Below are 14,030 nucleotides of genomic sequence, written 5' to 3'. Positions count from 1 at the left end.
AATTGTCTTCAGAATGAATTTTTGTTTTTGTTTTATGTCGTCTAAGTGTTGAAGATGAGGAAAACCTTCTGTCACAGTCTTCACACTTCTAGGGGTTCTCTCCAGTGTGAAGTCTCTTGTGTTTCCTAAGGGAGCCATGATATCGAAAGGCTTTGTGACATTCCTCACACTTGTAGGGTTTCTTTCCAGTATGAATTGATTGATGTTCCTGAAAATCCCTAGAACAGTAATACCGTTTGCCACACTCTGCACACTTGTAGGGATTGTCTTCAGAATGGATTGTTTGATGTCGCCTAAGGAATGAACATGTGGAAAAACATTTGCCACACTCCTCACACTTATATGGCTTCTCTCCAGTGTGGACTCTCTGATGTTGATGAAGGCGTGAAAAGTAGGAAAACCTTTTGCCACACACTTCACACTTGTAGGGATTGTCTTCACAGTGAATTGGTTGATGTCGCCTAAGGGATGAACGTTTGGAAAAATATTTGCCACACTCCTCACACTTGTATGGCTTCTCTCCAGTGTGGACTGTCTTATGTTGATGAAGGTGTGCAAAGGAGGAGAACCTTTTGCCACACTCTGCACACGAGTAGGGACGGCTGTCTTCAGAATGGATGATTTGATGTTTTTTAAGGGATGAAACAGAGTAAAAATACTTGCCACACTCTGCACATGTGTACGTTTTCTCTGCAGTATGAGTTGCCTTGTCCTCAAAGAGGAAGGCGGGCCTAGTAAATCCTTTCCCTCGCACTTTCTGCCTGCAAAGTTTCTTTCCAGTGTGAACTGCCTTGTGGTTCTTAAGGGATGAGTGATAAAGAAACGTCTGCTGACACTCTTCACACTGGTATGGTTTCCCTCCACAAGAAGTGCTTTGATGCTTCTTCAGTAAGGAAGGGTCGTAAAAAGTTCTGCCACATTCTTTACACTTGTAGGGTTTCTCCCCAGAATGAATTCTCTGATGTTGCTTCAGCATTGAAAGATAGTAAAATAATCTGCCACAGTCTCCACACTTGTAGGTTTTTTCATCAGTGTGATTTTTCTGATGTATAAAAAGTGATGAGCGAGTACAGAAGGCCTTGTGACATTCTTTACATGTGTAGGGTTTTTCTCCAGTGTGAAGTCTCTTGTGTATAGAAAGTGTTTTATAAGAACTAAGGGCCTTACCACATTCTTCACACTTGTAGCGTTTCTCCCTTCTATGAATTCTCCGGTGTTGAATGTGTAGTGAGTTACAGTCAATGGCTTTGTAAACGTGATACTCACTGAGTCTTGTTCCTGTTGAGCCAAGTTGAGACATGAACAAAGGCTAGAAAATATTCTTCATACTTAATGTTTATCTATTTAAAAGGAAACATTTACTCAAACATACTGAAGCATCAGTGATAAACTGTAGCAGGAATTCTAATTGTTCTCAACAATAAAAACTTGGAGTCAGCTATCGGGGGTGCAAGCTGAAGGGCCAGAGAAGCAGAGCGGCCAGCCACTAGAGTCCTTACCTCTACTAATGCCCAGACAAAGGGCATTAGATGAAATGTTCCTAGATTGCCTCCTCAGACTTCATCCTGAGACTCACTGCTCCTCAGACTGCAATGAGCTCCTATAGCTCCTATCTTATATTCCTCTCTTGGTGCAGCCATATCTCTTCCTATCTCCACCTGCTTAGTTTTGGGAATAATGGTGTACAACTCCCAAATACTGGGATTGAAGGTGTGAGCCACCACTGCACTGTTTCTCTTTTAGACTGAATCAATTTTATGTAGCCTTGAACTAACAGAGATCCATCTGCCTCTGTTTCCCAAGTGCTAGCATTAATGGTCTATGCCACCACTACCTAGCCTCTATGGTTAACTAGTGTGGCTAGCTCTACACCCTGATTTTCAGGCAAGCTTCATTTGTTAGATTATAAACAAAATATCACCACAAGAAACTACAGTATTAAAAAAAAAAAGAAACTACAGTATATTTTAAAATCTCTAGGCACTAAGTATAAATGATAAAATATTGGAGGTAGAAATAATCTATCTTTCTACTAGAATATGGGCATATCCAAATAGAACATAGACATAATGGCATATTATTTGAAGTTTAATAGCAAAGTAATTTGTAAGGGCATTGGACATTTTACTAACAGAAATAAACCCATTAAACAATAGAGGTATTCTATGTCCAGACACTCATGAAATTATAAATTAGCCAATCTGGGAAAGGAGACAATTAACTGTGGCTGTGTGAATGTCAGGCACCATCTAAATACAAACTTTTTATCTCCACATATAATTTTATTTTGAAAGGCACAAAAAATAAGTTGTACAAGTAGTAGATGGTTCAAGAAAAGATTAAATTTATAGATCAAAAAGTCAGGTCAGTATTTTTATGTTTTTTTGGACAACAAGAAAATATATACCTCAAACATATCAAGTCACAATTAAAAAAAAACTTCAAGTTCACCTGCGTATTACACAAATTTGGCTAAGACAGCATATTTGTCAATGAGTAGATTAAAAATTACTTATTTCCTTTTTTGTTTTTGCTGTTTGAAGACAAGGTTTCTCCATGTAGACCTTACTGTCCTGGAGCTCACTATCTAGATCAGGTTGGTCACAAACTTAGAGATTCACCTACCTCTGCCTCCCAAATGCTGGGATCAGTGAAGAAAGCCACCATGCCAGACAATAAAATTACATATTTCTAAGACAAAACAGCTATTGTGCACTAAACAGAGAAACAATGAACAAGGCATGAAAACAAGAAGCTTGTGTTTACCAATAAAGTGGAAATGCACAGAGCACAATTCATAGTTTATAATCTTACACTGTCATTATGGACTTTATCAATGTGTCCCATCTATTCCCAGAACAAATTGTTTCAGTCAATGGAACTAAACGTTTAGATTTTAGGCTCCCAGCCTGTTTCTGGTATGATGTAATTGTGGGCTTGGCTTTATAAACCCAGTTAAACTAGGATTAGACAGTGCTGGCATGACCAATGTATTTCCTTCCTGACACAAACCCAACCTTGTCCTGGTCCTCCAATGGGGCAGGTGTGGGTATTTTTGTCTGGTCCAGATTCTGGTGAAAATCCTGACAAAGACTCCTTCCCTGGGAATCCTTCTAAGAGTAAAGATGTTGACTGAAGATGAAACAGATAAAAATTTTCAGTTAAATCCACATCCTTTGTCATTTCTGTGGATGCTGAATGAGTGATTTTGCATACTCCCCTCCCTTCCATTATGTTGTCTCAGCTATTGTTCTGTGCCTTATTTCTTGCTTTCCCTGATGACCCTTGTGGAACTGAGAGTCAGCCAGTCTCTTAGCTCACGTTGGATTGAAGACAGCTGGAAGCTGTAAGTTCCTCTGTCTTTCTGTCTGTCCTCCATGAGCAGTGCCAATATCGTTTCTCAGGCTGTATTAGTGGACCTGGGAATCTCCATGTCTACTACTCTATAACCTCTTCATCCCTGGCGCTGAGCTCCCCCTTATGGCATTCTTTATGATGATACAAACTACTTAATGTACGTCTGCAGTATTGTAGGTATGTAGGACATAAAAGAAAAGACTGCCAAATTTTGCCAACACAAGGTGGTACAGCCTTTCAGAATATCCTGATTCACAGAAAAGTTGGTCAGATATGCTAGACTGAAGACAGAATCATCCACCTTGCAGAGGAACCTTGGTTGATTGTCCAGGCAGTCAGTTGTTTCCATCATTTCTCACATTTTTTGGAAGTCACTTGCTTGCACTTCCTGTTTACTCAGATAATATTATTTCCTTGTCAAATCTCTGATGGAGTTGATAGTTACAGTTTTCCTTGTTACCAGATTCAGAAAAGAAATGCACTAAAGAAGTTTAAAGTGTATGGGGGAGAGAGTATTAAAAGATAATTTTAGTAATGAAAGTTTTAATAGAAAGTGAATTAGGTATATCATTTTGGAATCACAAAGACAGAATAAATAATAGAGTATTTTCTCTGAATTTGTCAATTGTTTATGGACATTGTTGATGTAATTATTGACTATATATTGTATACAGTTATTGTACTTATTGTATATATTTTTTCTTATGTAAGTTATAACCTTTTTTATTTTAGACAAAAAGTGGGAAATGTGATATTTTGTTTGTGCTTTAACAAATAAAGCTTGCCTGGAGATCAGCGAGCAGAGCTAGCCACTAGTTAACCAGAGTGACCAGACAGTAGTGGCACACACCTTTAATCCCAGACCTTGGGGGGAAGAAACAGAAAGTGATATACCTGGGCAGAGAGATAAGGTCGATGGAGACAGGAGCTTGGTCCCTTTCAGTCTGAGGATTTGGTAGAAGTAAGACATCTAATGGCTGGCTCATTTACTTCTTTGATCTTGCATCATTTACTCCCAATATCTGATTTGGGGTTTTTATTATTAAGATCAATTAGAATTCATCCTACATGCCCTTGCCTCAATGGATAACAGCATAGTGTCCAAACTGGACCAGCAGGACACAAAAGAAAGTGACTGCCACACTTTGCCAAGACAAGGAAAGAGAGTCTTCCTTCTCAAAAATGCTTCTCAAAAATGCCTGGTAGACGCCAGGTATAGTAGCATACACCTTTAATCCCAGAACTTGGAAGGCAGAAGCAGGTGGATCTCTGTAGGTTCAAGGCCAACCTGGTATACAGAGTAAGATCCAGGACAGGCAAAAGTACACAGAGAAACCCTGTCTCAAAAAACAAACAAACAAAAACCAAAACAATAGAATATTTTCAAGATCTCCTGAGTGTGCAGTGGGCACAAGGGGTAAGGTTTATTGGGAGGGGCGGAGGGAGGGAGGTGAGAGAGGGTTAAATCTATAGCTCAATAAAAAAGAATTTAAAAATCTTAAAAAAAATAAAGTTAAAAAAAGTCTGCTACTTTTACTAGGTTTTTAGGCCAAAGATGAATGCTCCAGTGTTACAGAAGAACTTTGATTAACTGTCCAGGCAGCGAGATGTAACCGTTGTTAGGTAACATTTCACCCTTCTGGGTCTTTGATAGAATTTAAGACTAAATAATTAGCTGGGCAGTGGTGGCGCACGCCATTAATCCCAGCACCCGGGAGGCAGAGGCAGGCGGATCTCTGTGAGTTCGAGGCCAGCCTGGTCTACAAAGGGAATTCCAGGACAGGCTCCAAAGCTACAGAGAAACCCTGTCTTGAAAAAACCAAAAAAAAAAAAAAAAACAAACCAAAAAAAAAAATAATAATTAGACTTAAAGTTTTCCTTAGTTTAATAAAAGGTAAATTAGATTAAAAAAACATTTTTGACTCACAAAGATAAAATAGATAATAAAATATTTCCTCTAAATTTGCCAAATAAAAAAAGAACTGGCTATTGTAACTATAATGATTACTTGACAACTAGTCTTGTTATGTAAAGTTTTACTATGTGAAAATTAAAGCCTTCCTTTTTAATTAAACAAAAAGGGGTAAATGCTGTGGAATAATCCTTCTGCACACTGTGAAGATGTGTTGCTTTCATTGTTAATAAAAAGCTGATTATCCCAAAGATAGGCAGGAATTTCAGGGCAGAGTGCTGGGAAGAGGAAGGGCTGAGGCAGAGGAGTAAAAAGGATGCAGAGAAAAGAAAAACATGCCATATGGAGAAAAGGTACCACCACATGGCACAGTGTAAAAAAGACATATAGGTTAATTTAAAATGCAAGCGCTAGTTAATAATAACCCTTAGCTATCAGCTGAATATTTATAATTAATATTGAGTCTCTGAGTAGTTATTTGGGAATGGCTGGTGGGACAAAGCTGATCATGGTCCCAACAAAAAGCTTTGTCCACACTCCTTAGCACTGCTTCCATTACAAATCTGCAAGCCAATGAAAATAAACACTTGCAAGAGTTTGAGAATCAACAGAAGACCTCGAAAGAAGGGAACACAAGATCTCTGTCCAATTGAACTCATGGTAATATTAGCCATGATGCTTCCTATAGGGCTAACAAAAGTGGTTATCCTGACAAGATATGAAACAAAACATTTTACTAGCTCTGACATATCTGAGAATATTGGGTTTATACACAAAAGTCTTTAATTTCTTTCACAACTTGTGACTAGAATATATCCAAATAACAATAAGAAGCCGAGTGGTGGAGGTGAATGCCTTTAATCCCAACAAGTGGGAGGCAGAGGCAGGTGGTTCTCTGTGAGGTGGAGGCCAGCCTGGAATAGAGATCTAGTTCCAGGACAGTTAGAAATATACAGAGAAACCTTGTCTTGAAAAATAAAAACCAAAACCAAACAAAACAAAAGCAGATGTAACATATGATAAACATATTAACTTGAAATTATACATATATATATATATATATATATATATATATATATATATCTCCCAAAATGGAGAATTACAACTCACTAACTGCCATAAAAGAGAGGCACATAATCACTGTGCCCAGATTGGTTTGATGGGTGTCCCTGAATCAACAGTGTAAGGCCTTGTAGGTCATACTGTCCTACTCTTCCTAGGTCTAGTGACCAGGCAATGCTGAAGTAACTGGTAGTAAAAAGGTTTAAAAAAAAAAAAACAACCAAACAGGTTCTGTTAAGTTGTTGTACTTAATGGCCCTCTGTCACTGCCTGCCTCTCTATGATGGAATTGTAGGTTCAGCTTTATAAACCCAATCATGCTCGCTTTGGTAAAGACATCTTTCTGGCATGAGTCTGCTCTCAACCTCTGCAAATAAATGACTCTCAGTCTGACCAGCACTGAGTTCTTCCCTGAGTCTTACACGACAATGGAGAATCAACAAAAAGAAAAACTTTGGAGGTCACTTTAAATAAAAGCACACCTTGCTGTTGGGAAGATACAAAGCTTAAGAGACTTAAACCATCATAAACGTCTGAGAGACGTGCTCTGACCACAAAGACCTGAAGGAGAGACATCAAGAATGTTTCCCATGGTATGTTTCAAGGCATATGGCAAAGCCTCACTTTCTGTTGCATACTTGGACCTCAACTCCGCCACTAAACCCCTCAGTCCTACACACCTGGGTGCACGCTGGCTGCTGCTTGTCTCTTCCCACTTGAAGGCCCTTGTCTTTGCTCCAGAAATGTCACCAGGTGTGGTTTAGAGACAGCAAGACCTGATCGTAGAAAAAGGAAACAAGACTGTTTGAGTGTCCTTCTACTGGGAATTGGCATGCCCCTTCCAATACACCATTTATATGGAAAGAGGTGAAGTAAGAAATGGTTACAGATAATCAGATTCTAAAACGTTCTCTGACAAGATCAGTACAATACATAAATTAATTTATAACATCCAGATTCTGAGTTTCATTTAATGGAAACAAGTAATAAAGCAGAATTCTGTAGCACTTTAACTAAAAACTATGTTCCATGTCTCATGCCATTGAATTTTTAACAGTACCTCTAGACTAAAGGAAACAACTATCCAACACAGAAAGGTTAAACACAAAAAGAGAAAAGTGAAATGGTTTTTTTTAATAATTTAATTTTATTTTTTTGGTGTTTTGCCTGCATGTATGTCTTTGTAAGGATGTCACATCTTAGAATCATAGACAGTAATAAGCTGCCATGCTAGGAATTGAACTCTGGTCCTCTAGAAGAACAGTCAGTGCTCTTAACTACTGAGCAATCTCTCCAGTCCCAAAGTGATACTAAACACAGAAATCTCCCTAATTTTCTGAAATCGAGGGATAGAACTCCCGCTGTTGAAATGCTCTCAAGAGATAATGTACAGAAGTACAGAAGGAGTAAGCTATATGTTAATGGTGAAATAGAATTCACTATAGATGAGATCCTCACCCAGGAATTCAAGGTTGCTGTAATTCTCCAACATCACATCCCTGTACAGATTCCACTGAGCAGGCTCCAGGCATTCCCGCTCTTCTGGAGAGAACTCAATGGCCACATCCAAGAAGGACAGCATTTCCTGAAATAAAGATCAGTGAATGATATCACACTTTAATTAAAACCATAAATAATAGAAATACTAAGATACATTGGGCTGGATAGTTTTCCTGTGAACTGAACACTAGCTGGGGCCACTTGAGAAGAGAAAAGCATAATTGAGAAAATGTCTCCCTAAGACTGTCTTGTAGGGAAGCCTATAGCATTTTCTTAACTAATGATTGCTAGAACACAGCCCAGCCCACTATGGGTGGTGCCACTCCCCTGAGCACGCAGTTCTATCCAGTATAGGAATGCTTGCTGGACAAGTGACCTCGGCTCCAATTCTTGCCTCAGGTTCCTGCCTTGACTTCCCTCAGCGATGGACTGTTATCTGAGGATGTAGTCTAATATAAATGCTTTCTTCTCTGAGCTGTATTTTGTCATGGTCTTTATCACAACAATAGAAACCCTAACACAGGCATCATGTGTCTGTGGACACAAATCTAGATTTTTCCCAGGATGAAAGAGAGTTAGAAATGCTTCTCACATGGGTATTAATGTTCCTCAGACACATCTGAAGTGGTCACATGATCTCACACTGGACCCACCAGAAGGAAAGACAAGGTAAACAATCCCATAAGCCCAGCTGGACATGATACATTTCAGACACAAATATAAAATGAATGCATTCACAGCACATGCATTTAGTCCCATGTGCTACTGCACACCACACATACATGCATTCCTCACAGGACAAAGTCACATTGTGGGGGAAGGGATTTCTCAACAGTTCATGCGCACAATCATGACAGTGCTCATGCCATGGGCTCAGGATTTCTACAGAGTTCAGTAATGATGCAGATGACAGGGACCCGGGACATGAGAAGGAGCAGGCCAGGGGAAGAACTCACAGAGTAAACATCATTTAAGTATCTGATCATATGGGAAAATAGGCAAAAATAAGACTAACAATACTGCCTGATATTTAGAAAAGAATACACATCACTTGATGTTTTTGTCATTTTCCCTTCCTATCTTTTCTCTGACAGGTCCTGAAGTGGGCTGCGGTATTCCTAAGCATGTATGTATACATGACACCTGAGCATCAGTGTGCATAGCTGAGAAATAGAATTGTTGATGCTATTTTCACATTTCAAAATTTCCTAATTTTAGAATTTATGCTCTTCATATTTTATTGAGTAAAGTCCCAGGATGATTTATAAAAAACTCACACATTAGTTTTCCTTTATATCAATACAGAAAATGCCAATTTATGTAATAATGAGATATTTTGGAATAATTTCATGGTTAAGTTTTAGATCCTGTCTCTCAATTTTGAATGCTCACTTCAAACACTATCTTCCAGGTTTGTAAAACGTACCCTTCAAGCCAGGTGGTGGGGGCGCACGCCTTTAATCCCAGCACTCAGGAGGCAGAGGCAGCCGGATCTCTGTGAGTTCGAGGCCAGCCTGGTCTATAAGAGCTAGTTCCAGGACAGGCTCCAAAGCTACAGAGAAACTCTGTCTGTAAAAAAAAAAAAAAAATACCCTTCATAATGCCTACAGACATTCAGCATCCAGGAAATGGTACTGGAGCTTCTCACTCCCTTCACCCTGTCCCAGAGTCACTGTTCACGACTATAGTAGGCAATTTTCTTTTTTTTTTTTCTTTTTTTTTTTTTTGCTTTTTCGAGACAGGGTTTCTCTGTGGTTTTGGAGCCTGTCCTGGAACTAGCTCTTGTAGACCAGGCTGGTCTCGAACTCACAGAGATCCACCTGCCTCTGCCTCCCAAGTGCTGGGATTAAAGGCGTGTGCCACCATCGCCTGGCTGTAGGCAATTTTCTTTGGGCCACCAACTAGCTCCCAAATACTGACACAGAGACTTTTCATTAATTATGAAAGCTGGCCTTTAGCTTATCCTTGTTCCACTAGCTCTTAGAATTTAATTTAACCCTTTTCTAAGCATCTATATTTTGCTTCAGAACTTTAACTTTTCTTTCATTCTGCCCGTCCTGCTTTTCTACGTCTTGTCTGGCTGGCTGGGTGGCCTCCTCTGTCACTGTCTCCTCTTCCTCTTCCTCTCTGCTGAGAAGTCTTACCTATACCTCCTCATTAGCTATTCGCCATTTAGTTTTATCTCAGACCAATCAGGTCCCTTAGGCAGGCAAGGTAAACAAATGCAACACATCTTTACATAGCTAAACTATTATTTCACAACAAGGAAGTCCCCGAGTGTTGGCTTCCTGATATCACTGGTCCACAGAAGAAATCATTACATCTCCAACTCCTGTGCTTTATGATTCTTTTATTTTTTTAAGCTTATGATTTTATTGTCTTCATAACAAGATCAGCTTAAAACTGGATCACCCATCTCATTGTCTTCTAAATGCCTCCCAGCACCCTCTTAATCTACAGTTGGGCTCAATGCACTCCAGCCTCAGCACCATCTCTGTTGTGGTTTTAGCCTTTTTCTGGAAAATAGGCTGTCTACCCATTATAGTCACTTTGTTTCCTGTCCCAGCACTGTTTCCCTGGGCATACAAAGAATCCTTGATCTTCTTGTACTGTATCAGTTTACGTGGGGTTGGTCCTGGCAACATTTCTTGCAGAACATACGGGGGATCTTAGAAAAGTTCACCGTGTTGGTGGGAATGATATGGGTACAGCTTTACAATTCTCGATGTTTAACATATTTCTATTTTATATGAGCTTCAGTTCATTATATTTAACATATTAATGAGATCATGTGTAATTTACATGTATCTACCTGAAATAGCTTCCAGTTTTACCAACTGTCACAATTAGTAAGACTATCTTTTTTTCTGAAAAATACTAAAATAAAAGTATGTAACCGGGCAGTGGTAGTGCATGCCTTTAATCCCAGCACTTGGGAGGCAGAGGCAGGCAGAGCTACTTCCAGGACAGGTAGGGCTATCACACAGAGAAATCCTGTCTCAGAAAACCAAAAATAGAATGTGTGTGTATATATGTGTATGCGTGCGTTTGTGTGTGTGTATGATTTACCCCCCCCCATCTCCTCATTGCAACTTCTCTCATGTCCCCCAACAGTCTGTCTCAAATATATGGTGTATTCTTCTCTAATTATTATTGTTACACACATGCACAGACACAGCACAAAAATATAGGTGTGTGTCTCTCTATATATATGTATTTTGCACTACACATAAGTGCAAAAATATGAATGGCCTATTCTGTTCACTGTTGCCTGTGTGTATGTTTTGGGGATTGACCACTTGTTACTGGATGAATGTTGAGTGGGCTCATCCCCGTAGAAGACCAATTCTCCTCTCTTAGCAGTCCTTATGTGCCTATACTTCTCTGTTAGCCAGCAGACTGCCCCCTGCAGGGGATCTTGTGCCACTGCCATTGTTCAGGGCTTGTTCAAGCAGTCATATTGTTGGGGTGTCATGGGCGCAGCTTCCCTTCCCTTTCTGCAAGGCACCACCTACGACAGACTTCCTGGACCCCAAGCTCTCAGAATCAATACGGTCCCTCCCCAGATATATTCCCTGACCTTCTGCACAGGAACTGTGGTGTGGTGTATCTGCTGGGTCAGGGCATCACAGGACAACAGTTCTCTGGATCTGAACGTTTTAGTTTTCCGTAATGCATTCTGTGCTGCAGCGAGCAGTGTCTTTAACAGCAGAGACAGCTACACTTCAGTGGAGGTCTAAGGAAAAGCATCTGGAATGCAGTTAGCAACTGTGATGCTTTAGTGGCTCCAGTCTGTTCTCCTCTGTAACTTAAGAACTAAGAAGTCAGCCGGGCGATGGTGGCGCACGCCTTTAATCCCAGCACTCGGGAGGCAGAGGCAGGCGGATCTCTGTGAGTTCGAGACCAGCCTGGTCTACAGAGCTAGTTCCAGGACAGGCTCCAAAGCCACAGAGAAACCCTGTCTCGAAAAACCAAAAAAAAAAAAAAAAAAAAAGAACTAAGAAGTCATCAGAGACAACTGCTGCTAATGCTGAGATGTGGGAGACACTGGGGCACCTTTAGGGATTCAATGTCATACTGCTCATGGGTGTGGTTCACGGGAATAACAGCTAAGCAGGACTATTTATTGCTTCTCTCCCTGGCAAAGCACCTTCCAGCAGTAAGAAAATTCACCCTTAGGCAGGAGGAGACCTTCAGGTCAGCTCCGGCTCCAATCCCGAGTCTTGTCTCTGAAGGCCAATGTGCTTTCACCACTGGGAAGAGGGAGAAACTTAACATCACAAAACCTTAGGGACAACTGAAATATATCCTCCAGAAAAAAAAAATGATGACATAGGAAATGTCTTTAAATAAAGGGGAGAGTTGAACAGCAATGAGGCCTGCAGATGTTCAAGAACCAGGCAGAATGAAGCAATTTGGTGAATAGAACATCCAGTGATTTCTCAAGGGAACAGAAGCTGAACTATTTTAGAAGCTTCTTCCTAGCTAGTACAGAATGTTACCACCTTTAGAAGAAGTGAGTGAAAAAAACAGATACCACTCTTTAAACCAGGGCACTGGCTCTCAACATGTGGGTCATGACCCTTTGGAAAACCTTCATCTCCAAACTTATTCACATCAAATAAATGAGCAAAATTAGTTACGAAGCAGCAAGAGCAAAGGGACAGGAGTGCTGGACACGGACAACCATTGTGGGACAAGCAGACACCCCCTGTTTTACAGTTAGTCTATCCTACATTACAGATGGAGGCCCCATCAAGGGTTAGAAAACCCAGCCCCCAAGGTGAAGTTGCAGTTCAGTTTCCTGTTCCGCGTTCTGCTTTGCACCGGGTCCCTCACTCCACACGTCTGCAGCCTGTGTGCTCTCTCACCCGAGCCTAAGCTTTTCTACAGCGGCTGATTCTGGCAGTCTGCATTTCAGAACTTCCCAGCGACCTGTTGCGCCAAAGGTTTTTCATCTGTGAATTCTTTGACTGGCAGAGAAAATGAACATAACCAAGACCTCAAGACCGTTACACTAGTCTGGCTACATACAGAGTACAGAAAGGACCAGAAACCCGTATGTTCTAAAAAATAATGAGAAATCCGACAGCATCCATACGAGAATGGGTCAGAAGTGAAGCGGGCTTCCCCACCAAACCTGCTCAGTGAGCTCCCAGCTTCCCCTCAGGAACAGGCAGTCAGCTGACCATCCTTAGTTTGCAACCCCGGACCTTGCACTATCATCTACTCCGCGCTCCTAGGCTGCTCTCCTGTCCCAGAAGCCCAAGGCTGGCTCGGGCTGCACGTGGCGTCCTAAGGAAACCATCACTCAGGGCACAGTCCCTGTCGCCCTCATCCCAGTCAGTTGAGCATAGCACCTACAAGGCTGCTTCTCCCTGAGCTTCTTCAGCCAGCCCAGGTCCGCTCCCTCCAAGACGGCCCCGCACCCCGCACAGTGCCTCAGGCTGCCCTGCACCCTGGACCAACCTCCATGTCAGAGACGCAACAGGAATGCACAGCAGGCGGGACTCTCGCACAACTTTGGGGCACACGTACAAGTAGAGACCTAGAGTGTGGGATTTCCTGGAAGGCAGTCTGTGATGTCACAGTAGCGGGGACTACATTTCCCAGTAATCTGCGCGAAAGATAAATGACCCATAGGAAGAATGAAATTCTAAACAAAAGATTATATGGGGTAGTGGGGGGGGGGGGGAGAAGAGGAAGCAGAAATTAAAAATACAGCATGTGGGGAGGGGCTCATTAAGGAATCTGGAGAAACATTTTCGTAAGGCAAAATTGCAATCATATCACAGGCTATTTTTGTAAGGCAAACAGTGCAGACATCATGGGTCATAAACTCACAACAGGTTGAAACACTTTTAGCAAGGTACATTAGGCTTAGGAAACAGAAACTTGTTCTTGTAAGGTATGGAGATTTACTAACAATGTCTAAAAGTGTGATCTGACTGACACTGTATAAAATGTGGTTTCCTAACAACAATGTGACTACTGTTTGGGTTCCAAATCAGCTGTGGAGAGTCTGTCTGGTGCTCACCTCCAGATCCACAGCAAGAGATGTGTAAACGTGAGTCAAGACTTTGACAGAAATATTAGGCTCCCAGGTCACTTCTGGTCCACATGTTCTGATTTCAGTCTTACCACGGCGTTAAAAATCACGTTGAGCTGTGTGGTGGCGGCGTATGCCTTTAATCCCAGCA

The 14,030-nt window shown here is 41.2% G+C and overlaps 1 protein-coding gene across 1 annotated transcript; it reads right to left on the bottom strand.

Annotated features, from left to right (window-relative positions):
* Positions 1 to 30: 30 nt before the first annotated feature.
* On the bottom strand, positions 31 to 13,379 carry LOC130887572 (zinc finger protein 58-like). Its single transcript, XM_057790079.1, has 4 exons — positions 13,300 to 13,379; positions 7,789 to 7,915; positions 7,011 to 7,106; positions 31 to 1,278 (listed from the first exon to the last, which is right to left on the bottom strand). The coding sequence occupies exons 1-4, from the start codon at positions 13,303 to 13,305 to the stop codon at positions 89 to 91; spliced, it is 1,419 nt and encodes a 472-aa protein (XP_057646062.1). The 5' UTR covers positions 13,306 to 13,379; the 3' UTR covers positions 31 to 88.
* Between the last annotated feature and the right edge of the window lie 651 nt (positions 13,380 to 14,030).

This window comes from Chionomys nivalis, chromosome 15 (genome assembly GCF_950005125.1).
Source record: "Chionomys nivalis chromosome 15, mChiNiv1.1, whole genome shotgun sequence".
NCBI lineage: Eukaryota > Metazoa > Chordata > Mammalia > Rodentia > Cricetidae > Chionomys > Chionomys nivalis.
This window is presented reverse-complemented; position numbering and strand designations above follow the sequence as displayed.

Bases quoted from the DNA above. Each gene is read 5' to 3' on its own strand.
- LOC130887572 (XM_057790079.1), bottom strand. The intron at 7,107-7,788 runs GTGAGGATCTCA...TTCTACGATCAG, and splicing joins CAGCAACCTTGAATTCCTGG to GTCTTGCTGTCTCTAAACCA. The intron at 1,279-7,010 runs GTGTGTAGGACT...TTGGCTCAACAG, and splicing joins AGCAGCCAGCGTGCACCCAG to GAACAAGACTCAGTGAGTAT.